This window comes from Rhinoderma darwinii, chromosome 12, assembly GCF_050947455.1.
Source record: "Rhinoderma darwinii isolate aRhiDar2 chromosome 12, aRhiDar2.hap1, whole genome shotgun sequence".
Classification (NCBI taxonomy): Eukaryota; Metazoa; Chordata; class Amphibia; order Anura; family Rhinodermatidae; genus Rhinoderma; species Rhinoderma darwinii.
In genome coordinates this window covers 63,642,395-63,670,147 of record NC_134698.1, presented here as the reverse complement: position 1 = coordinate 63,670,147, position 27,753 = coordinate 63,642,395, and the positions used below count along the sequence as shown (strand labels likewise).

At 34.6% G+C, this 27,753-nt stretch overlaps 1 protein-coding gene and 1 long non-coding RNA gene across 3 annotated transcripts in view; one reads left to right on the top strand and one right to left on the bottom strand.

The window, feature by feature from the left end:
- Positions 1-8,295, bottom strand: part of LOC142664300 (uncharacterized) — a 32,238-nt gene extending 23,943 nt beyond the window's left edge. Inside the window, exon 1 of the long non-coding RNA XR_012851260.1 lies at positions 7,898-8,295. This is a non-coding gene — a long non-coding RNA (uncharacterized LOC142664300). The remainder of the gene's footprint in view (positions 1-7,897) is intronic.
- Positions 8,296-9,673: 1,378 nt separating this feature from the next.
- Positions 9,674-16,762, top strand: OTX2 (orthodenticle homeobox 2). 2 transcript variants are annotated; one of them, XM_075843331.1, is made up of 4 exons: positions 9,674-9,906; positions 13,744-13,964; positions 14,737-14,888; positions 15,180-16,762. In XM_075843331.1, exons 2-4 carry the CDS (start codon positions 13,868-13,870, stop codon positions 15,798-15,800), a joined length of 870 nt encoding a protein of 289 aa, XP_075699446.1. In that variant the 5' UTR covers positions 9,674-9,906; positions 13,744-13,867; the 3' UTR covers positions 15,801-16,762. The 2 variants fall into 2 exon arrangements, with proteins under 2 accessions (XP_075699446.1, XP_075699445.1); XM_075843330.1 differs by having other exon boundaries at positions 14,725-14,888.
- Positions 16,763-27,753: the final 10,991 nt, after the last annotated feature.

Below are 27,753 nucleotides of genomic sequence, written 5' to 3'. Positions count from 1 at the left end.
CCTAGGTTTTAGCAATGTCCTCCAATGATGCTTTGATAAATATGTATAATATATATGTATATTATCGTGGCAGGTGGGCTCACACAATTTGATCAAAATGTGCACTAAGAACCTCCCTATTGTAAGTAGATTTAGCAGTAATTCATATTTATTTATATTTAGCGGCTTAGGTGGCATTAGTGTTCGCAGAGTGCTGTCGCCATTTTCTTCTGTGAATTTTAGACCTGAAATTCACCTGCGCTGCGAATTTTTCGCTCCGCAGCAGGAATTGACATGGACAAAAGTGGACTGAATTCAGCAAAATCTGCACTATTTTCTGCAGTAAAAAACGCAGGAATTGTTGCAGTTTTTCCGAAGCGGAATGTCTGCTAGTATTAGGCCAGGACCACACACAAAGTTTTGATGCAGTTTTTGGCTCCAGGAGTGGACACCAAAGAATGGAGATGCATTAGACTTTTCTATACATCTTTTTTTTCCTTTCGATCCACTTCTGGCTTTGGTTCAAAAAAATTGCATAAAAAAACTGCATCAAATTCTGTGTGTGATTTTACCCTTTGCTGAAGTGCTGCCGAAATTTTCGGCAGCAATTCCGTTACACACACAGCATAAACACTGCAGAATTTCCGTCCAGATTTTCAGTGCGAAAATTCTGCAACATATTAACATATTAAAGCAGCGGCAAAGTGGATGAGACTTAAACAAACCTCATACACACGCTGCAGAAAAACCTGCAGTAAACACGTGCGGAAAGTGACCTGCTGTCCGGATTCTTAGGGCTTGTCCACACATAACGGAATTACTGCAGAAAATTTCTGCAACTATTCCGCTAAAACTAGCAGACATTCCACTGCGGTAAAACAGAACCATTTCCTGCATTTTTTACTGCAAAAAATGGTGCGGATTTTGCTACATTTTTTTCAAGCCTGTGAGATGGTGATATCTCCTCTGAAAAACGCAGCAATTCAGTCCACTTTCCGCATCATGAATTGTCATGCTGCGAAATGAAAAATACGCACCGCAGGTGAATTTCGGGACGGAAATTTTACGCAGCGTGTGGATGAGATTTGCAATTCTGGATGAAAAACGGACGTTTTTATCGTCCGAGTTACATGGGTGTGGGTCCTGTTTTCACGGCTCCCCATAGACTTGAGTGTATCGAGGGATCCGTGAAAACGGAAGAAAATGGGACATGTTTAATTGTTCAACGGACCCTTCACACGGTCCGTTGAAACAACGGCCGTGTGAACGGTCCCATTGAAATACATGCATCAGTGTGACGGCCGTTGTTTTAACGGCCGTCACACAGATGTATACTGGGGTCGTCTGAATTCGGCCTTATACTGTATCCAATAGAACAAAGCCAAACCTCTGTGTGCCTCCATATAAAATCAGAGGCACATGGAGCTATAGCACGGGCACATAGCAGCCTATGCGGATGTGCATGATGTCAGCATTCTTATTTGAACTCTTTTATGCATCCTACTGCTTGGATTACTTTAACTTGATCCATTTATGTTTTCCACCTTCTGACAACTGATGACCTATCCACCAGATAGGTCATCAGTATATCAACGGTGCGGGTCCGACACCCAGGCCCCGCACCGATCAGCCGCTCCGGTGGCCTGCGGGCACAGGATGTTATGGCACATAATGCTATATATGGAGTCGGAAGCAGTTGGCTCCATACATAGCATAGCGGCCGCGCTGCATAACTGCAAGTCTGCTCCTTGAATACGGTACTGCAGCACAGCCGCTATTCCGTGGCCAGAGCCAACTGCTTCCGGCATGTACGTCCGATGCACAGAGGCACCGGACCAGCTGCTGTGTCCGGGTGTCGGGCCCCCACATATCTTGTACTGATCAGTTGTCAGAAGGTGGAGAACAAAAAATAAAATTAAAAAAATTTGCTGTTTAGATGGTTTACTTGGTAAGTGAGACAGGGACCTTGCCAAAAGATCTTGAAGTTCATTTCAATTTACAATTTTTTCATGAAGATATCTCCACTAGGTGACACTATTTTATGGCTGTCAATGAATGATGTAGGAGTTCAATTTACTCAAGTCAAATAATCCTTTTGCATTGCTAAAATATATCAAGCGTGAGAATAAAGATACTACCGGGTTTAAGAACTGACTTGTCTTGTGGATCTATTCAGTCTAATTATAATTTGACATTAAAAAAAATTATATTAGACGTTTCTAAATTAAAAATACAGCCACACGCCCTGCCTGTCTATCACCCTTAGGAAATGAAGTTTTCCTTCTAACCTAACCCCTTCTAGGATCCCTTAGTCCTGATGTACATGCCACACCGAGTCCCTACAGTTCCATATTACCGATGAGTAAGAACTCTGTATGCCAAATTATGGTGCCTCCATTTGGGGCCTTATTCATGTTATATGTCACGTGATGCCACGAGGATTTTCTCATGTATTCCGTATGCAATTCGGTAAGTAGCAGTTCTAGGTCCGTGGTTTTTGTGCATAGTGATAATAATAATAATGCATTAGGTATATGTTGAGAGTACATCCTGACGTATACGTCCAATGGACCCCAAAAACATACAGATAGGGAATTTAGTGAGCCCCAATGGGGACAGTAAGTGAGGACAACCTCTGTATAGCGCTGCAGAATATGTTGGCACTATATAAGTAACATAAATACATAAATAATGGACACCCTAAGCACAGTGTGAATAGACCCTAACAATCTATCATATATATTAAATAAATAAATTGTGATATCCCAATGACTTGTGCCATATGACAAACTCAGCTCTGTTACATCTGTATTAATCTCACAACATGCTCATAATCACCTGGGCTTATAAAAGGCTACATCCAAGCCTATTCTGTGGGGGAGGGGTGATAGTAACAATTACTTTTAGAAGTCGCACCACTGTACAGTACAATTATCGTCTCCCCCGGATCCAGTGCGGCAGCGGGTCTTGTGGTTAAATACTATCATATAGAATCCATTCCCTAATTCTCAATAGAGCAGTGGCCTCCTCCTGAGGCCTAGCCTGGTAATGTTTAATGCTTTGTAAATTCAACTTCATGATGGGCCTGTAAACTGCCCCATAATACCATCCCTCTGTACATTCCCCATTCATGCTGGAAGACAATCACTTTTAGGCACACCATCCCATTTCCCATGACAGTCTAAGAAAAAGTAGCGCTCTGGCTGAACTTTCCACAAGCCCACCCCTGGGCTCAGTGACCCAAAAATAAGAACCTGCATGACAGTACCAAAGCATTACTTGGGCGCTCTGGTATATTGAACCTTAGTGTCAGATGTTATAACTGCATTAGTAAATAATTACAGTATCAGGGTGGTTGGTGCTTATAGTGGGTTTAATAATAAAAATAAAGCAATTTTCCGAAAATAAGACTATCAGCCCAGAGCAGTGGTTTTTGGGGGGAGGGGTGGGGGTGCTCGGTCTGAGAACTTGGGATCATGTGATGTGGCTTCTCCCTGGGGTAGCAGTCAGGACTGTGAGAAGCAATTTCAGTGTCCAGAATAGAATCATTGAATGGTTTAGGTGGGTTCCTTGCTCTGTTTGTTGCTTTCTGGCTGATCCCAGCAAAAGAGATTTCTACCTGCTGGTTTGTTTAAAAAAAAATTATAAAAGCAGATCCACTACTAAGTTTCTGCTGCCTCATACTGGGCAAGTAATGTCTATTTCTCCAAGAAGCCACCTCTGAGCTCAAGTCTTCACAATTAGCTTTAGCCATTAGTTACTGTCTCCATAGAACTTCCATATCTTATGTGAAAAAAAATATATAATAATAGTAGCAATAATAATAATAATAATAATAATAATAATAATAATAATAATAATAATTAATAGTAATAATAGTAATAATAATAATAATAGTAATAATAGTAATAATAATAATAACAATAATAGTAATAATAATAGTAATAATAATAACAATAATAGTAATAATAATAATAATAGTAATAATAATAATATTAATAATAATAATAATAATAATAATAATACTAGTCCACTTAGGGCACAATATAAAGGAAACTAGTAGATTTTAGTCTGATTTAGTGGTAGAATACAATATTGAGTCTCATGTATCACTTTGTATTGGGCAAAAAATGGCGCACATATATCAAATAAATGGCAGCCAAAACTTATCTGCTATACATTTACTAATTTCTTTACTTTTTTCTAAAATATGGTTGTGGCTAAGCCTCTGTTCACACTACTTTAGGGTGTACATTCGCCATGTAATGCTCCTGATGTATACGCCGAAAATATCCATAGCCTATGGTGAGCCTGAAACATGTCAAAAAGGATCTTTTTGGGGTATACGCTCAGGCAGTATATGCTGATATTTTTTTTTATGTTTTTCAATATATGTATATGACAAATTTATCCGTAGCCTATCATGAGCCTGAAGTATGCCGCCCCCCCCAAAAAAAAGGTATTTTTGGTATACGCTCAAGAGGTAGATGATGTTGGTATGTATTTTTTTATGTTTTTCATTATATGTATATGCCGAATGTATCCATAGTCTATCATGAGCCCGAAACATGATAAAAAAAAAAAGTATTTTTGGTATACGCTCAATTGGCATTTATATGTTTTCAGTACAAAGGGATCCTGCAAAAAAAGTATATATTTTTTTTTTTTTTACAATGGAATTCGATGGGCGATGTATGCAACTGCATAGCATACAGTTGTATATGTCAGAGTGAACATGGTGTGAACAGAGTCCAATTAGCCGCAATATTGTGCAAGATGTATCACCTGTGTACACCTTTAGATCACATCCAGATGATGACATACATATGTGACAGGCTAGATCTATTGTATATCTTTTAGTAAATTGTACTAGATGTTGCAGGTTCTGTAGCACAAATGTGTCGTATAAATGACACTATCAGTACATGATGACCCCTATTGTGTATTCATCCGTACTACCCCATATACACATAGAAAAGTTTTTCCTAACCGACTAATTGACATATTCTCTACTCATCTCATGCAAGAAATATAAACTCCCTATAAATGATTTTACTCCCCCATGTGTCTGAGGATCCCTCATCGCGGACGCTCTGCCACTTTATATTGACACTGATGTGTTTTATTAGAGTTAATAACACCAGGCGGCTTCTCATATTAATTATCTTTGTGTTTAAATAAACTATGTAATCTTCTCCTCTACTACACCATTAAGATGATTGCCCCCTATTCAATTAAGAGTCGCACTGAGCCCCCAGACAGTTTTTGTTTTATTATAAAGATGTGTGATGTACTTTATGTACAGAATATATATATATATATATATATATATATATATACATATATATATATATATGTATACATTTATATATGTATTATACATACATATATCTTAGTACATATTATATTCGCCTAATTACCTATAAGTGTGTGTGTGTGTGTGTGTGTGTGTGTGTGTGTGTGTGTGTGTGTGTGTGTGTGTGTGTGTGTGTGCGTGTGTGCGTGTGTGCGTGTGCGTGTGTGCGTGTGTGTGTTTATATTTATCTATTTTTTTTTCTTTTTTTTTTTTTCATGGATGTATATTTATAGTGCCATTTTTCATAATCGCAATGCTCTTGAGTATGTAACATATTTATGGAATATCATACAACATGTAATAAATTTGATGTCCCCTGGATTAGGAGCCTGTACAACAGGTGTAACCTGCCATACACATACACTCATACACATTTTAGTATAAATTAGGCCATGTTCACACTAGTGTTTTTCTGTATGGATATTTTTACATACATTATATAATGATTTGTAAGGGAAGCAAAATAATGCAAGGAAGAAGAAAAAATTAGAACCTTTTTTTTACAGGATCTGAATAACTGTCCATATTGGCATTTTTATTTCCCTCTTTTGTAACATTTTTTGCTGAACAAAAACGATTCAGTCATTTCTTGAATGAGGAGTAAAAATGGAAACAAAATCTCTAATGTGGACAGAGCCCATGTAATGTCTGTGTCTGAAGATAGAACCAAATCTAAACCACTGATACACACTGATATCTTATACCTTAGTTTGTATCAGTTACACAAGAAAAAAAAATGCTACTTTGAATAATCTATAGTTTTCTACAAAAAAAAGAAAATCTATCTTGGAAGACATTTTTTTATATATACCTTACTAGGGCACATCTAAACAGTTTTTTATTATAATTTTTTCCAAATGACTGGACAGCTGATGTGTAAAATTATACCAGTTTATATAAATTTTTAGCTTTTGTTTTATATTTTTGCGGATACTGTATTAAAAAAAAAAAGAACAAGGCTAAACTAAAGCAAACTGATGTACTGACAATCCACACTGAAATGAATAGGATCTATCATGAATCGTTTATTTTGTATATTATATAAGAAAATAAAAAGTATAGTCAAATAAAAAGCTATGTGAACAGAACACAGCCTTAATCAAAATGATAGATGAGCCATACTGTAATATAACTGTATATATATATATATATATATATATATATATATATATATATATATATATATATATATATACATACATACATATGGGTCAGAGCTTGCTGTGTGGCTTCAGTGGACGGATAATGTATATTGTTTGTGGACTTTGTGCTGTCTTTTTAGCTTACACAATGGAATAATAGTATTGCATCTACATGTCAATGTGCTGTTTAGCAGGCAGGATTAGCAGCAGTTCTCACTGTTGTCCAACACACATCATTTATAGCAGAAATCCCGTGTACACAGCAGAGCTGCTGCCTTCTTGCTGCAATAAACTGTTGTATTATAACCTGCTGCATTATATCATCATCAATATTATTATTACTATTATTATACTTATATTACAGCCCTAAAAATTGGATGCAAGACTGCATAGTGCCACCCAGATTACAGTCTCTAACACAGCTGTAGTTATTATTCTTCATCCTGCGTTAAATCTAATACTGCGACAAACGCATGAAAATGTTACTGCAGTGACATCCGATACTAATATATAAATATCTATTTGACTATCTAGTTAAATCATATATGTCTATCTATTACTAAAGTTACTAAATATGTAATAGACGACACTATATATATATATATATATATATATATATATATATATATATATATATATATATATATATATATATATATATATATATATATATATATATATATATATATATATATATATATATATATATATATATATATATGCTCTAGCACTGTCCGATGAGAAAGTTTTAAAAGATCTTTATGTGCATATTCCCATAATACAGAAAGATAATTTTTTTTAATATATATTTTTAAACATCCAATACAACATTTTCTTAGTGTTATATTACCAAATATTGTATTTTCACCAATAACTAATACTAATGCATCCAATGGACTACAATGAAAACCTATATAGAATGGTAACGTAGAGATCATTACTATCATTGTAAGAATAATACAGGAAAATAAATAAATGTATATATATAAAATACTAAGACATATCTAAAGGTATGGTAAATAAATGCTCTCTCTCTCTCTCTCTCTCTCTCTCTCTCTCTCTCTCTATATATATATATATATATATATATATATATATATATATATATATATATATATATATATATATATATATATAGATGAAGATATATATATATACATTTATATGATAGATAGATAGATAGATAGATAGATAGATAGATAGATAGATAGATAGATAGATAGATAGATAGATAGATAGATAGATAGATAGATAGATAGATAGATAGACAAAGCTGCACTTTTAGGTCATGCACATACATTATACAGTACATAGGTATGTCATGCAGCGATCATAATTGGATATTACACAGTCAATATAGCTGGGGGACACCAGATACAACAAGTTGCTATGAAGTTCTATGGTAATGAATGTGACTTACAGCATTTGGGATTTTAGGTACAAAAACCTCCTCTGCCCTTGGACCCTTCAGCTCTTGATACATCTATAGACTTGTATATAGCTCTACATCTTCCAGGAGTGTGGAGGATATGGAGAAGAGGTTCGAGATAGGAGGTCACTCATGTCCCTGGCTCTGAAGAAGCTGGAAGAAGAGAATAAAATTCCTCCAGAGATTGTGTGTGGTTCCCCCTTCTCTGAGCTCTAAGCTGAGGGAAGGAGAATTCTCTTTGATAAAGCAGTGTTCCCAGCTTCTGGGTTTTAAACCCTAAATCTATATTCAAATCTGGCTGAAGGTGTGTACAGGGATTTATAAAAGCCTCTTAAAGGGGTAAATTTACTAAACCGTGACAAAATCATAGCAGCCTGACTTTCCACATGTGAAGTGCAGGAAGACTTGTTTATTTAACTAACTGTCCATCTATTGCTTCAGGTTTATTCATCAGAAGATTATATAGAGAAAGTTAGAGGACAGAGCAGTCAGGGACTTGCAGCCTTCTCCCTCTGCACCAGATATACACTGATCATACACCTCAGACCTCAGTGTATATGGACTTATAATGACAGCCCCCCCCCCTCCTTAGTTATTAAGCCTGTCCTTTGAGGGGGTGCTCAATGTAACATCAGCAAACATTTACTTGATGCATAGTGCATGACATCAATGATTGCTATGAATTTGATAGTCACTTTATAAATATACATATATAATATTTATATGTGTATATATATATATATATATATATATATATATATATATATATATATATATATATATGAAGTCGCCATCTATACTGATTGGTTTATTTTAGTGAACTGTTAATTTTCCATTAATTTTTTAAAATATAGCAGAGATGAATTTGTGAATTTGTTATTCCGCATTCATTTTGTTATTCCGCATTGATAACTCACTGAGCTAAGAGAATTCAATTATTACATTTACCGGCAGTCCTATGTAAAATTTAATACCCCGGTGAATTGTGCAAAATGACAAACTCAGCTGCAAAACACGACTGCATCTATATATTCTCTATAGATACAATTCTGACTAAATGAAGTGACAATGAGCCAATTGATAAGGGGAAGTAATACTATTTGCATGGAGTGAGTGTTGTGATGTGATTATTTTAATTGCCGAAAAGTGCGATCTCTTCTTTTTAGAATGAAGGATACATAATATTGAATGTACAAATAGGCTAGAAATAATGATAGAAAATGTATATATATATAGTTCCACTTCTTTGTAACTAAATACATTAAACACATACATTTGTATTGTATATTTTATTGCCTTGTGCGTCGATTATAATGTAAGTCCTAAGTCTTATATTATCTCCTCTACACTTCCCCCTCTGCTAGATGTAGAGTGCTCATATCTCACCTATCAACGCACTCGCCAGTTTTTCCTAAAATGTTTTGTATTGAGATCTAACATATATATATATATATATATATATATATATATATATATATATATATATATATATATATATATATATATATATATATATATATATATATATACATATATATATATATATACATATATATATATTTGTATGTTGTTTGCAAGTCATTGTCTATCGAGTGATTGGAGCTGCTATGTATTGCCTGATTGTCCTCCTGGAGCAGCAGTGGCCTCCTTCCCTCCCCCTGTTGTTGCTTCCCCCCCACACACCCCTGTGGCTTAGAAGTGTCAATCACCTTCCTTCTGCCATTGGCTGGAGAGTTTGCGTCAAAAAGTTGCCAGTGAGGCGCCTTGTCTGCAAATGTTCTCCAGAGAGGGACAGAGCTTGAGCTCTGAGCAAGTAAGGCACAGGATCCTCCTCCTCCTGCTCCCCCTTTGTATGTGCAGTCTGAAGAGGGAGATCACAGCTTTTAAGCTTCTAGTTTGTTCAGAGTCCTCCCAGGAAGGGTGAAGAGAGCTTTTTTTCTTCCCATTAAACCAACTAGTTTCAGGATAAAGACCCTTCTGTATTTGCAAAGCATTTGAAGGTAAGTTCATATCTATCTAATATCTAATCTTCTCTAAATATTGTCTATTATTCATCTTATCTAAATTGTGTGTGGTTTTGTATTAGTAAGAATCATTGATCCATAGAAGTGCTCTACATCTATAAACGATAACATATTATAGTGTAAAGTCTAAATAACAAAGTGTTAATCAAGATATAACCACCAATACAGAGTATTGACTTAATATTACCAATATACATTTGCATTGTATTAACCAATATTCACTAAAAAGCCAATACACAATAGACATTGTTACATGTTGGGTTATTCGTTTCAGTATTGAATTCACAGTCACCAGTATACTTTGTATACTATATACTAGGCTGGCTTTATAATTTACCAATAGGACCATCCACTAAGGAGAATGTACATTAAAGGTAATGCAATGATTAGTTCATTTAAAGAAGATTAATCAACGTAAAGCCATTAGGAACCCCATAATTATACCAATACAACCCCCCCCCCCCCCAAGAGCCAAGGCAAAATATATCAAACAGTTATTGTAGCATGTGCTATTAAATTAACTAACAATGTAGCAATTAATGCACAAGTAATCTGTACACAATAATACAAGTAATATACATTTAAGGCAATATAATAAAATAGTACTACTAGTTTACTTAATAGACAATGAATGAGACCAGTAATAAGCACTAATTATACATAATAATACTTAGTCGTATTTATAATTTACCTATTTAGTGTGTAATAACCAAAAACATCCACCAATGAGTCAGTGCCGACTGTACATAGAAGTCCATGTAACTCCATTCTTTTTGGAAACTTAAATCTGTGTCTTCATTGAGATAATACACAAACAGTGCTAACCAGATAATTGAGGAGGCGGGGAGTCTCATCCCCTTTTCTCTCTCTCCTTCTGTGGGAAATCAGGGGGGTGTATATTTTTTTTATTTTTGTTCTTTAAAGGGAAATAAATGTTGTATGTGCCCTAAATTCATCTGTGGAGTTAATGATCTGTTACAATGCAAAAATAAATAGTATTAAACCCCAGTCTCCCAGCTATCGAAAAATAGATTTCTTCTTAAGTCTCAGATCAATAGGTTGTACAAGGGAGAAGGGACATTTTGCCAAATCACAGAAGCTGCAGAGTGACCAGTGATTTATTACCTACAGAATATTTATCAATCACATTTAGTCTTCACATGGTTGTTGCTGTTTTTATTATTATTATTTCGCAAAAATGCATGATCTATGTGTGTGTGTTCTGATGACAGATGTTACAGGCAGGAGCAGATGCTATGAGATAATTAAAGAACAAATAATTACACAGAGAGAGGGACAATGTTACTGTACGCTAGCATAATATTTATTATAGCAAAATCTATAATGAGAAAAACATGGGGTAGTATATACTTTTTATTTTTCATTTGTATTTTTTTATCTTGCTTTATTTTATTTTACATTTATTTTTTTATTCATCAAATGTATTTTGTTTACTATTTCGATTTATTGCAACATATATATATATATATATATATATATATATATATATATATATATATATATATATACTTTACATACAGCCCCATCAGTAAAAAAAATATTTTAATAAAAAGTACCAATTGCATTTACTGTAAAAACTATTTTGAGGTGCTAATTTTAATACAAAGTGCCTAAAGTCCACACAAATAAAATGTCGTTTGCTCTGCATATTACCACAGTTATCTAAAGCAGTTTCATACAATGACAATAATAATTGCTATAAAATACAATAACAATAACACCAATTATACATAGATACTGTCAGTAATTAAAGGGACGGTTGATGAAATGGTGTCAGGGATAGAAATTATGTTACTTTGTCAAAGTCTCCATAAAATAATTCTTCAGGGGCTTGTGCAATTATTTGTGTTTTAGTTCATGTATATTTTCTTACTGTAGGAGCAGCATATTAGGGTATATGGGTTTTGTTTCATAGCTATCATGCAGAAAATGGATCAGCCCCGATGCCTTGCATGGCGTCCTGTAATTAGGGAACTTGTGCTACTCAGATTATCTCGTTAATTTATCAAGAAAACATTTATTATAATTAATTCTTGGGCGAGGTAATTATTATTGAGCGACTGGTTAGGGGGAAGTAGTGACAGATTGCACTTGTGGAACCGTTTACTGAACTTAGGCAAGTGGGGAAAGAAGGGGGAACTCACTAAACTGCGATGTCTGCACATAGAGGATATGTTTTTATTTTTTATATTATTGTTATTATTGTTACTGTTATTATTATTGTTATTATTGTCAGATTATCAAATACACAACTGTAGAAAGTTTTAATCATAGGAATGCATAATTGTTATTAACAGTTGTCATTATTATTACTACTATGCTCATCATCATCGTTATCACAAAATAATAACAGGAATATATATAGGCACTGATCCCATTCCAGATATAAATATATAAACTATGTAATGCCCAGTAAAGTTCCCAATAGTCACATTTTTTATGAGGATGTTTATGAACTGTATAAATTAGAGTCAATTTTAATTATAATCAGTGTCTGATTTTATTTATACTTTCATTATATTTTGTATTTTTTCTCTTAATTAATAAATAATTTATAATACGTTATTACCATGTGCACACCTGATTTTAGTGTATTCAGTGAATTATTTCCAAATTAAAACTCTTTACAATATAAATGTTTACAGATATTTTTAAAAATATATTATTTTCATTGACTAGTTTTAAAATATTTCTCAAGTAAATATTCTACATTGGGGATGCATTAAAACAGCTGCAATGAGTTTATTGTATTTAATATTTTTACACGCACACACACACACACACATATATTTAGATTTATTTATTTATTTACTTAATCTTTCAATGACAAAACCATGTATTTGTTTTCATTTCTATGTATTCTATATATTTCTTCTGTATATAAATAAATATATTAGCCCTTGAAATACAAAACCCTTGCTACTTTGTGTAGCAGTAAAAAAATATATATTATTAGTATTATTAGTATTAATAATAATAATAATAATAATAATAATAATAATAATAATAATAGATGTTAACACAAGTGTTGTGTATTTTGGGTGCTGGGGTGAGATAATGATATTATCTTGGCTCTCACATGCGTACAGGTGAGGAATGTACACCCTTGTCTGACATCTGTGATTGACTTTTAATTGCAATTTAAAGTGCTGTTTGTTTAACTTTTACACTTATAATGATCAACACCAAGAAATCAGTTACTTACCTGTAAATCTAATTAAGAGAATTACTAATTAGGTGAAAATGGCTTCCAATGATGATCTTGGTTAAAGTCTGAATTGTGTATTACAAAGTTCCCGTTTCACCGACAGTTCCTTCCTACTAGTAACAAAATACATTGGGTAATTAACATGAATGCATTTTCTAATAGGCAGCAGACTGGGCAGAAATTGGTTTCCTGAATTGTGTCTTTGTTTCTCACCCAAAAGGCTTTGTTTTCCCCCATTATTTATTTAGCCAAGGAGTCCTTTGTCTCTGCAAATGGCCCCAATCAAGTTTTGTTTGAGACAATTAGGCAGTGCTAGCCAATGAGCCTTATGCAAATGACTACAGTGTGTTGTGTTGCACTGGAAGGCGTGCTGTATATATGCATGGGGTGTAACTTTTTTTTAACACGTTGATCTAGTCAGCATCCCCCCCTTGGTCCATAGGGCAGCTGTGGGGTCTGGGAGTCCTTTAAGAGCATGAGCAATTGACTAGTGAACCTCACACACCAACAAGTCACCATAGGTAATGCAACTGCCTGCCCCCAAGCACTCTTAACTTAATCAACCAATTCCCATTGACTTGTAGAAAACAGATCCTAAAAGGAAGAGAGGATCCCTGGACTCTACCACAACCTGCTGCCACCCCTACCACCACCACCACCACGATTCCAGATTGCTTTGCCATCTGTGCTCCAAGCCAAGATACTAGCATGATGTCTTATCTCAAGCAACCACCTTATGCAGTCAATGGGCTCAGTCTCACTACCTCTGGGATGGATTTGTTGCATCCGTCCGTGGGATATCCTGGTAAGTAGCGCTCCGACCTAAACCCTATGTGGAGGGAGATGAACAGATTTAAGCAGCGGGATCAGTGTAGAATTCATTCTAATGTATTGTACACAAAAAAAAAAAAAAAACATTTCATGAGCTACAAATAAAATAAATAATGTTCATTAAATGTGAATTCTATTTGCATATTTTGCTCATCTGCTTGAATTATTTTAATGTTTCAAATTACTTGTGAATTCTCAATATTTCGTGTGTGTGTGTGTGTGTGTGTGTGTGTGTGTGTGTGTGTGTGTGTGTGTGTGTGTGTGTGTGTGTGTGTGTGTGTGTGTGTACTTTTTATGTGATCTATTTATTTACAAAATATTTCAAAAGTGTAATTCTTTTTAACATAACAAGTATATTTATTTATTATTTTTCAATACTCCAGCTACACATTTGCCCTTACGAAAGTAATCTATGAAATTCAGTTATAAGGTTTTTCTATACAAAATACCTTATATGTGCAAACTTGGCATTTTAAAAAACATGCAAATATAAAAAGATAAAAAATACAATAAAACCTAATATACTATTTTATGGTACATTATAGTGTTATAATGCTCCAAGTGATTTAAATAACATTCAACCATATTTTCTAAACACCAGTGCACAAAAAAGTTTCGTTTTTAGTGCAAGTGCTTCTCACATTATTTTATAGGACATATTGCTACTCATCCAAGCGCAATTCTGATTTAATATTGTTCTTGATGTTGTATAAATCAAAACCAATGATCAATAGCTATGTTTTCAGCTACCCCAAGAAAGCAAAGGAGAGAACGAACAACGTTCACCAGAGCTCAGCTTGATGTACTTGAAGCACTTTTTGCCAAAACTCGTTATCCTGACATCTTCATGAGAGAAGAGGTCGCTTTAAAGATCAATCTACCAGAGTCCAGAGTGCAGGTGAGGCTCATCATCATCATCCTCATTATTATTATTACCACCACTATGTCCCTTCCTCTACCTGTACATGTATTGATCCATCATAGATCTCCTGATCCTGACACGTCCTTGGCCAATTATTTGCAAGGTTTCCTTCTGAGCTGTTCCTTCCGTTTTCTCTGCAGCAGAGATTTTCAGCCACCTGAGGCTCAATGATTACATTTCCTTGTAGACTTTTCTGACTGTTTACATATCTCTCAACCTCAGGTGTTATATTTAATTAATTTTTGTTGCTTTTATTTTAATTTCAAGGTGTGGTTTAAAAACCGTAGAGCGAAATGCCGCCAGCAACAACAGCAGCAGCAGAATGGAGGTCAGAATAAAGTAAGGCCTGCCAAGAAGAAGACATCTCCAGCTAGAGAGGTCAGCTCAGAAAGTGGCACCAGTGGTCAGTTTACCCCTCCTTGCAGTACCTCTGTGCCGGTGATCTCCAGCAGTACTGCCCCAGTGTCTATATGGAGTCCAGCTTCCATATCTCCTCTTTCTGACCCTCTCTCTACATCATCCTCTTGTATGCAGAGGTCCTATCCCATGACATACACTCAAGCTTCAGGCTACAGTCAAGGATATGCAAGCTCAACATCTTACTTTGGGGGAATGGACTGTGGATCTTATTTGACACCTATGCACCATCAGCTCCCTGGACCTGGAGCTACACTAAGCCCTATGGGCACCAATGCAGTGGCCAGTCATCTTAACCAGTCTCCAGCTTCTCTGTCCACCCAAGCCTATGGAGCCTCCAGCTTGGGGTTCAACTCCACCGCTGACTGCTTGGATTATAAAGATCAAACAGCCTCCTGGAAGTTAAACTTCAATGCTGACTGCTTGGATTATAAAGACCAGACATCATCTTGGAAGTTCCAGGTTTTGTGAACCCAAGTGGGGAACTTTTTTTGCTTTTATTTGTGACAAAGACACTGGGACATTCCAGATTGAGCCATGTCTTGGTTGAAAAAGACAAAGACATTTTTATTCTTGTCCACAGAAACCCCTTGCTCGCTTTTTCTGGAGTAGGATCCCAATAAACTTCTCAAAATAAGGACCTCTATTTATCCTGTGTCTCAATACATTCGTGATCACCATAGTTTTTAGCAAACGTGTTGGATGAAAGGTTTGAAATGAAGACCATTCTCGCTCAGGCAGTTCATTATCTCTCCAAGCTCGGGGTCCAGTATGCACCCATAGCGGTGCCCAGTGTTAGCCAACTAATGGCATGGCCATGTGACAACTGGATGGCACTGAACGCTTCAGGGCTGAGTGAATTGTGCTTACTGATTGTCATAGATGCACTACTTTATTTAAGAAAAATAATAATAATGTTTATAAGGAGTCATTATGTAGTTTTTAAAAGACAATCAGTGTGTGTCTTATATAAATGGTCAATCTGTGTTTTGTTTTTTTGTTTTTTCAATTCTGTGCTAGACTTCAAAGCTGTGATCTCCTGTATTGTATGCAACTGTGAACTCCTTACCAGTCGGAGTTCAGATGTGATTTAATAGGTAATAATTAAAAAAAACAATCTCACCCCTCCCACACTCTTTTACCAATGACGAACTGCAATGAAAACTTTATTTTTAATGACTTTTCCCAAATCAATGAGAATCCAATTGGAAAAAAAGGAAAAATTAACATGCACCATGGACTGCCGTGATCCTTCCTAATACAGTAATAAAGACTTTGTTTAGTATAATATGACAACGGAGAATTGCAATTAATATTGGCCCATGTGCTTGGGTTTGTGAAGACCTATATGAATATATATTACACATAGACCTTTTTTTCCTGCTCTGGATCCAGCAAATATGTATAATTATATTAAAATGACTCTAGCACAACTTGTGAGTTGCTCTTTAATTGTGGATAATATTTTGGGGGTACAATATCAAGTCATCCTGATATACTCAACATGGGCTGTGTGTAAGGCAGACCTGATTACTGTGCACACTCCTCTATATTAAGCTTAATTGCATTGCATCAGCTTAAATGGGCGTTTGCTATAATTGATGCAGGGTGATTAATGACTGCAAGGTTCAGGATGTGGCAAGGCAGGGGTTAACGGCATCGTACTTAGCATAGCTTAATTAACAAGTACATTGCGATATGACAGGAATTCCCTGTTTATCCAGTTTTCTCTTTGCACTCTGCTGGTATTCCACTTGCCACAAACATTTATTTTTTTCCTAATCCAACAAAGAGTTAAGAGAGAGGAAAGAAAAAGCAGGAGCAGATGAAGCGGAATTAATGGGGGGAACAAAAGATCATTTTAGAAAGTGGTAAACCTATAATTTCATGCGCTGAAAAGAAGGCGCCCTGCACTATTTTTTAGGTGTTTTTCGAAAATGGTTCACAGTTTGTACCATATGTTTTCACCCTGCGGCTAATATATACCATCTCACCTACTACTGAGAAAAAAATAAAAATTAGATAGATAGATAGATAGATAGATAGACAGATAGATAGATAGATAGATAGATAGATAGATAGATAGATAGATAGATAGATAGATAGATAGATAGATAGATAGATAGATAGATAGATATCTTTATGGTATTAACTAGTAATTTATGATGCAACCGCAAGTATTTAAAAACACATGACACTTTATTTCTTTACTTTTTCTTATTATATATTATAAATTACTTCACATAAGTAGATACAACTCCAAAAGGCAAATACAAGACCTTTTGTTTTATGAATATGATCTTATATAATATTATCGTTGTGTGGACAGATTGATATAAGAGGGAAAGAAAGAAAGAAAGAAAGAAAGAAAGAAAGAAAGAAAGAAAGAAAGAAAGAAAGAAAGAAAGAAAGAAAGAAAGAAAGAAAGAAAGAAAGAAAGAAAGAAGGGTATTTAGAGATGATAAATATATATTAGAAAGATATACAAAGAAATTAGATAGATAGATAGATAGATAGATAGATAGATAGATAGATAGATAGATAATGAGATAGATAGATAATGAGATAGATAATGAGATAGATTAGGTAGATCAGAGACAAAGAACATAATTATTACAAAATGTATGTATCGAGTAGTTCCAAAATGACAAAGCAATCCTGATATTATCGAGCCCTACAAAATCATATTCTGATAGGTAAAGAAAGAAATGATAGATAGATAGATAGATAGATAGATAGATAGATAGATAGATAGATAGATAGATAGATAGATAGATAGATAGATAGATAGATAGATAGATAGATAGATAGATCAGAGACAATGAACATTAATATTACAAAATGTATGTAACGAATGGAACCCTACTGCTAGAAAAAGTTGCAACAGCTCCTAATTATACGTTTCCTTCATTCCTGACATTAATTGTTTAATCAGGACAAAAACAAACATAAATATTTAGAATTTCTACTTGATACAATGTATCCGGTTCTGTTATAACATCGTAAATATTGATCGGTAATTTCCAAATAATTCTGTCTTCATAAGGATATATGTAAAAATGAAATCTGCAGTAGAGTGAGTGTGAAGTTGTGAGTGTGGGGGTTGCATGTCTTCAGGCCATTGTCCACTAAAAAGGACACTTGATATCTCGAATTGTTTTTTTAAACCATTGTGTTAATTACATGTTTTCTACATTTTACCGATAATGACTTGTAAATGTTCTCCAAAAGCTCAAATTTATAGTGATTACCACAAGGACGGTTCTAAGAAGCAGCATAATGGGAAATTTCACCCATGCAAAACAGGTTTGTTTTTTTACACGCTATATTTTAACTTTACATTCCTAAAAAAAAATCGATCTATTCTATTATAGTTGAATAATTGATTTTATATATATATATATATATATATATATATATATATATATATATATGTACATATATATATATATATATATATATATATATATATATATTTATATATATATATGTATATATATATATATATATATATATATATATAAAATCTTAAGGTATCACTTAATATTATTATTATTATTATTATTATTATTATTATTATTATTATTATTATTATTCACCATCAAGCACAATGTAATAATAATAATAATAATAATAATAATAATAATCATCATCATCATAATATGGCTAATTGACATACGTCTGGGGGAATTTCCCTGTGAAAATACTTTATGCAATATTATAACTTTCATAGCCTATGATTCAGGAAGCTCACTGCTTGGAAAACACTCTCGATTTTTGTGGTTTTTATTAGAATAATGATAATTTGCTAAATTTGAATATTAAATTGTCTCCAAAATGCAAAATAAAAAAAAATATTATAACGTAGTATTATTATTATTATTTTAAAATTATAAGAGGAGCAGAAACATCAGTAATAACACTAATTATTTCTTCCAATGATGATGATGATCATCATCATCAGTAATAACAATAATAATAAAAGTAACAGTAATAATACAAAATTTATAGCGATACAAAGATATCAGTAAAAAATAATTAAAAAAATCTTGCTAGTTTTGCAACTAGATGCAAGTGCAGAAAAGTACATAAATACAGACTATAAATATTTCCTGGTGGAAGTAGCTTGAATGGGTGTTAGGAAGCATGAAAACACAGGGAGTCTCTGAGATGGAGGTTGCATCTGCCTCAATAGAGGCCCCACCCGAGCAGAAGGGGGTGGCAGCTCGCCAAGGGCTGCACCAACACAATTCCAAACCACCACCAGCTTTTGTCTTCTTTTAAATCGCACCCTATTGTATAGTCTATCCCCTCACATTTAGCTGAGGTGTGAGAACATGTCAACAGGAGTTTAGTATTGATCAGAATATTCTGCAAAATAAAAAGTCTTCATTCATATCAAGTGATCGCCCAGTCCAGATATGATGATAGGAGACACCAACAACCCACCACCAGCCTATAATAGCTCTATGGTATAAACAGCTTTTATTTAGTGTTAATTAAGCTGATTTCTGTGAAAATGCTTTGGAATAATAGTTCCTTTTAGGACACAAAAAAATCCCAATAAGGTGGAAAAATGGGGCCTATTATGGGCACCATTGCGGTACTGTATTAGTCCCAATGAGACTGTCAAATGATGTGAATAGAATTATAGGGAAGGCACATTCAGACCATCTGAGTTGGTGCAATTATTGTGTTAATAGAAAAGTGGAGCCCTTGTATGAACCCTAAGGAGAAAATACTAAAGACTCGTTAATTTTCTATTAGTATTTTGGAGGGAGGAGGTGGAAACATTTTAGTGGACAGGTACAAAAGCAGCTCTGGTGACTCATACTGTAGATAGGTGGGCAGGGTAACCCCAACAGAGAGGGATATACTGTTCTATATGTAACTATTATTATTACTATTAAATTGTGGCCATGCAACATATGCGCCCGTCAATATAATCTAAGACTGTTTATACTAAATGGTATAATGTAACAGTATTGTTGTAGTTAACCCTTTATGTGACAAATAATTTTGTGTTGCAGATTGCACATATATTACAGTAGTTTTTGGTTGGGATTTACTAAAAGGGTTCACACCATATACATATATATATATATATATTTTTAGCAAAAATAAATTGTAAAAGGTTATTAAAGGGATCTCATTCACTTCTATATAGGGATACACAAAAATTAATTCGTTTGTATGTATGATAGACTGCGGGTTCTGTATATAGAACGTAAAAAAAAGTTACGTCACAGACGGATCCCGTTCATTTGTAAAAATACATCTGTTTGGAGCCAGGATCTTTTTGTTATTTGCTTGTTTTTTTTGTAAATAGGATCCAAATACTCACCAAACTATTTTCATTTTAATAAAACTAGATCCCCAAAAAGTAATATAATTTGATACATCAGTATGCAAAAAATAAATAAATATATATATATATATATATATATATATATATATATATATATATATATCCAAAAAAGAGAACGTGAAGCAGCACTCAAATAAAGTGAATTTATTCATCCAACATGGAACCACAACGTTTCACCTCCTCTATGAAGGCATTTTCAAGTAGACTTGTACTTGAAAATGCCTTCATAGAGCAGGTGAAACGTTGTGGTTCCATGTTGGATGAATAAATTGACTTTATTTGAGTGCTGCTTCACGTTCTCTTTTTTGGATATCTAACACATAAGGAGAGGTCACTCCTTTATTTTTGAAGCTTTGCACCAGCCTAGTCAGGCATTTGTTCACAGTGCTGCTCCAATCCTCTGCTCTTTTATATATATATATATATATATATATATATGTATATATATATATATATATATATATATATATATATATATATATATATGTTGCATGCTGATGTATCAAAATATAGCACTTTTTGGGGATCTAGTTTTATTAAAAAGAAAATAGTTTGGTGAGTATTTGGATCCTGTTTAAAAAAACAAGCACACAAAAAACAAAAAGATCCTGGCTGAAACAGATGGTTCTTTTATATATATATATATATATATATATATATATATATATATATATATATATATATATATATATATATATATATATATATATATATATATATATATAAAAGAAACCGGCAGATATCAGATCGTGATCGTGATGCAGCTCTCATCAGTTTTTCAATGTGTTTTTCATGACTCTGTTCACATTGGCGGTTTATGTTTTCTGTCAAGGTATTTTTGACAGAAAGAATTGTGCAGTCTGGATTTGTTGGAATCAATGGAAAACGGATCTGGCATAACTTTCATGGCTCCCTTATAAACAGAAGTCATGATGCTAATGTGAACAGAGTCTAGAGATGCGTCCACACCAGTGTATTTCTTGCAGCATGACTTTTGATTATTGCAAACTGATGCATTTTGGAAGCAGTTTGTCCCATAGAAGTGAATAGGATCCATCCAGATGATTTTTTTTTCACAACACACTGTTCTGATTGATAGGAACTGAAGCAAAATAATGTATTGTTTGCATTATTTAGCAGTTTTTGTGCACACTAGCCACTTTTTTTGCAGCAATTTTTTTTTATCCAAACTGATTAAAAACCTGACGCATAAAACAATCCTAAACAAATTAATGCAAAATATAAAATAAGTTTGCATTAGTTTACATCCCATGGAGATGAATGGGAATTGTTAAAGAATCAATTATGTATTTAAAAAAGTTCACACTAGTGTTTTATTTTCTATTTATTCTGTAAGGGCGGGTTCACACATGGCGGAATTGCACTTAAATTCCGCTGCGGACACTCCGCAGCGTTAATCCGCAGCGGAGCCGTTTCTACATTGACTTTCACTTTAATTTAGCAGTGTTCGGGCATGACCACACATGGCGGATTTCCTCCGCAACTGTCCGCATCAATGCCGCACAGAATCTGCGTTGCAGATTCTGCAGCGGATCTGCACAAAATGTGCAGAAAATTGATGCGGACTGGCCGCTGCGGACTGCAGGAAAAGTGCTTCCCTTCTCCCTATTCAGTGCAGGATAGAGAGAAGGGACAGCACTTTCCCTAGTGAAAGTAAAAGAAATTCATACTTACCGCCCGTTGTCTTGATGACGCGTCCCTCCTTCGGCATCCAGCCCGACCTCCCTGGATGACGCGCCAGTCCATGTGACCGCTGCAGCCTGTGCTTGGCCTGTGATTGGCTGCAGCCGTCACTTCCACTGAAACGTCATCCTGGGAGGCCGGACTGGAGACAGAAACAGGGAGTTCTCGGTAAGTATGAACTTATATGTTTTTTTACAGATACATGTATATTGGGATCGGTAGTCACTGTCCCGGGTGCAGAAACAGTTACTGCCGATCGCTTAACTCTTTCAGCACCCTGGACAGTGACTATTTACAGACGTCTCCTAGCAACGCTCCCGTCATTACGGGAGCCCCATTGACTTCCTCAGTCTGGCTGTAGACCTAGAAATACATAGGTCCAGCCAGAATGAAGAAATGTCATGGTAGTAAAAACAATACGCTCCGCAGCACACATAAGATCTGCGGACTTCATTGCGGAATTTTGACTCTCCATTGAAGTCAATGGAGAAATTCCGCCATGAGTCCGCAACCAGTCCGCCACTGCTCCGCAACAGACAGAGCATGCTGCGGACACCAAATTCCGCTCCGCAGCCTATGCTCCGCAGCGGAATTGTACGCATCGTGTAAACGAACACTGCTAAATTAAAGTGAAAGTCAATGGAGAAACGGCTCCGCTGCGGATTAACGCTGCGGAGTGTCCGCAGCGGAATTTAAGTGAAATTCCGCTATGTGTGAACCCGCCCTTCGTTTACACGATGCGTACAATTCCGCTGCGGAGCATAGGCTGCGGAGCGGAATTTGGTGTCCGCAGCATGCTCTGTCTGTTGCGGAGCAGTGGCGGACTCATGGCGGAATTTCTCCATTGACTTCAATGGAGATTCAAAGTTCCGCAATGAAGTCCGCAGCTGTCATGCACATGTCATGTGTGCTGCGGATGCGTCTTGCTTTTTTTACTTGACATTTCTTCATTCTGGCTGGACCTATGTATTTCTAGGTCTACAGCCAGACTGAGGAAGTCAATGGGGCTCCCGTAATGACGGGAGCGTTGCTAGGAGACGTCAGTAAATAGTCACTGTCCAGGGTGCTGAAAGAGTTAAGCGATCGGCAGTAACTGTTTCTGCACCCGGGACAGTGACTACCGATCCCAATATACATGTATCTGTAAAAAAAAATGAAGTTCGTACTTACCGAGAACTCCCTGTTTCTGTCTCCAGTCCGGCCTCCCAGGATGACGTTTCAGTGTAAGTGACGGCTGCAGCCAATCACAGGCCAAGCACAGGCTGCAGCGGTCACATGGACTGGCGCGTCATCCAGGGAGGTCGGGCTGGATGCCGAAGGAGGGACGCGTCATAAAGACAACGGGCGGTAAGTATGAATTTCTTTTACTTTCACTAGGGAAAGTGCTGTCCCTTCTCTCTATCCTGCACTGATAGGGAGAAGGGAAGCACTTTTCCCGCAGTCCGCAGCAGCTAGTCCGCATCAATTTTCTGCACATTTTGTGCAGATCCGCAGCCGTAATCCGCAACCCGGATTAGGTGCGGCATTGATGCGGACAGTTGCGGAGGAATTCCGCCATGTGTGGTCATGCCCTAACTGATTGGACATCTAATACATAAATAGACAAATAGATGGATAGATATGATATAGATAAAATAGTTAGATTAATAGATAGACAGATATATTTGAAATGTACATATATGAGAGATAGATGATAGATTAGATAGATGATAGATAGATAGATAGATAGATAGATAGATAGATAGATAGATAGATAGATAGATAGATAGATAGACAAAAAGTCAGACAGACAGGCAAAGACTTTGGACACCACTGATACATTTTATTCCCTGATCTGATTACATTTGTTACAGTAAGATATAAAGCCCTGCCTGTTAAAATCTGAATCTGGAGTCAATTTCCAGTGATTTTTAGGCTCATGATCCATTAATAAATATCTCCTTATATTCTAACAGCACTCAGAGGCTGTGATAGCAGATTAAACACTCTTAATGGATGTAAAATGATTTATCCCCCACCACCACCTCTAATGTCTGAAGTATTGGGGGTCCGGATGATCAGATTATCAGGCAGGATGGCTCTTTGGGGCTGATGCTCTTATGGGGATCTTGTGTAATGGAATACATATACACACAGCACTTTACAGAATGGATTTGTAGCTACATCATATGGTCAAAGAGTGAAAATAAATCTTAATATTATCTACTTATATAGTCTGGTACTGTGGGAGGTGTGGGAGCCATATGTTCTTTAGCAGGATCATTGCGCTAGAGGACAGAAATAGTATGGAGGGGGACACTGAGGCTAGATGACGGCAAAAAGAGGTTATATATATAAATATATATAAATATATATATATATATATATATATATATATATATATATATATATATAAATATATATATATATGTGTGTGTGTATATATATATATATATATATATATATATATATATATATATATATATATATATATATACATAGAGAGAGAGAGAGAGAGAGAGAGTATAATCCATGCAATCTTATTATAGATGATCTCTTACCAATGCGTCAAAGCGTACTGCCAAATAGTCCCCCTACCGATAATTACCGTCTACTTTATCGGCTAGTTGTCGGCACGACCGTATCATGATTATTAAACATACAGCCATCATTATACAGACATGGAGTTCTTTCTACTAGAGTGCTAGGTATATATTGAAGACTTGGAAATAGACTTGCTGAGTACATAGAATATTATGTGTGATTAATTGTACCACAGAGATTCATCATTTAGATGTCCAGAATAACACTAAACATTGCTACTTTGTTAAACGTGTACAGTAGCGCTCCAGGTGTCCAGAAGGATGAACTACACCCCCCTAGTACCCTGGATAGATAGATAGATAGATAGATAGATAGATAGATAGATAGATAGATAGATAGATAGATAGATAGATAGATAGATAGATAGATAGATAGATAGATAGATAGATAGATATTAGATCGACAGATAGATAATAAGATAGATAGATAGATAGATAGATAGATAGATAGATAGATAGATAGATAGATAGATATTAGATCGACAGATAGATAATAAGATAGATAGATAGATAGATAGATGGATAGATATTAGATCGACAGATAGATAATAAGATAGATAGATAGATGATAGATAGATAGATAGATAGATAGATAGATAGATAGATAGATAGATAGATAGATAGATAGATGATAGAAAGGAGTTTATGAGATAGATCGACAATAAGATAGGTGGATAGGTAGAGATATATATATATATATACATATATATATATATATATACATATATATATCTCAAACTATAATATATATATATATATATATATATATATATATATATATATATATACATATTATAGTTTGATATGCAGTAGGGAGGGAGATTATATAAGTATATATATATATATATATATATATATATTTATTTATTTGCATGTTGTAAAATGACATTATTGTGACTATTTAAATCTTAAAAAAGGAACTATTTGCGTCTCTTCCTTGCACAGATCTGACCCGCAGAGCGCTCTCTATGTATCATTCCTGCGCGCTCCTATAGACGCAGTCCAGTCTAGTAGTATACAGATGCTGGGTTAATGGTGATTGTAAGGGGCTCTGCACATATACATGGAATACAGTATGCAGCATTGCAGACACACAAGTCTTTTTCCCTAAGGTCTGGAGAACTCCGGGGTTTATAGAACAAAATGTGCTTAATAGGCGAGGAAATGTTTTAATGGAGGCTCTCACCGGCTTCCAGATTAATTCCACTTTTATTACACTCCAGCCACTGTAGATCCACTGGAATGTTTAAGGGATTCTGATTTGTTCAATATTCTTTATTAACCGCAGGAAATAATTACTTTCTTAGTGCAAATAAGCATAATAAATGTGTTTGACACAATGCAGACTTATTTCAGACTGAACAAGAACGAATTGCTTTGAATAAAACTTATTTTTATTCCCATTTTTGTAAAACAGACACTTAAATAAAAAAAATAAAAAATCTATTCAAGCTGCTGCTATTTGCTACACTGTACCTGTGGCCTGAAATTGGTAATTAAAGGTCAAACTGGTCTTTGTTAACAGATCCATTAGGAAAAAAATAAAAGTAAAAAAAAAACAATTAAAAAATAATGTTTTTTTGTTTTTTAAAATAATTAATCCGTTTAACAAAGATATTACCATTGTGTCCTTTACTTATCAGCTGCTTATGTCCCAGTAATATAAAACTAAAATGATAATAACAAAAAAGAAAAAAATTAGGCAAAATCATATTTAAGATTTTGAAGGGTTTCCTGATGTGCCTTTTTTATTTTATGGGAAAATTACAATATGTGCAGAACTGAAATGACCAGGCTGATTTAATATTAATAAAAAAATTATATATAATTATTCATATTATAATATATCATATTTATAGATGTTTCTATTCTTTTTATAACATTTCCATCCATTGTATTTTACATGAATTGATAAAGTAATAGAAAACACTTTAAAAAATATATATATATATTGTATTAAATATAATGTAACATTGATTTCATACATCCTTTTATATATATATATATATATATATATATATATATATATATATATATATATATATACTACAAGAATCTAATATTTCAATATTACATATTATAGAACAAAAACATTTAACTGTGTGAATATGGTTCTATTCTAGATTGACACATAGGTGATGCAGAAGCTGCTCGTTGTTGTATCTATACATTAGATCATTTCACCACAGCAAAGGGGAAATTATGAACATCCAGATGATAAAAATGAATAGGTATTATAAAATCATAGGACTCTCAAAAAAATATAAAAAATTGTATCCATTAAAAGCACAATTAGGTAAAATATGCATAAAGTAAATATATAAAAATAACTATATATATATATATATATATATATATATATATATATATATATATATATATATATATATATATATATATACGTATATATATGCATGTGAACCAGTAGCAGGTATTAAATAGTAGCTTAGCTGGACACAAATATTTTGCATGGGTAAGCCGTGTTCAGATCAGTCTATAATACATGTTGCTTATGAGTATATGGCTGTAAAGCTCTTGCAGGGTGATTTCACAAGGTATTTATGTTTCTACCCGCCTGCCAGTGTTTGCCTCAATCAACTTAGAAAAAAAAGCAACAAAATAGTGCTGCTGTGGACAACAAGTAGTAAATCCCCCATAAAGATTAATTCCTGTGCAGATATTAGGGAAGTTGGTGCATTTGGAAGCCCAGTAGGTAGAATGGCAGCTCACTGGTCTAATACATAGAATTTGTGTTGTTTGTGACACAATG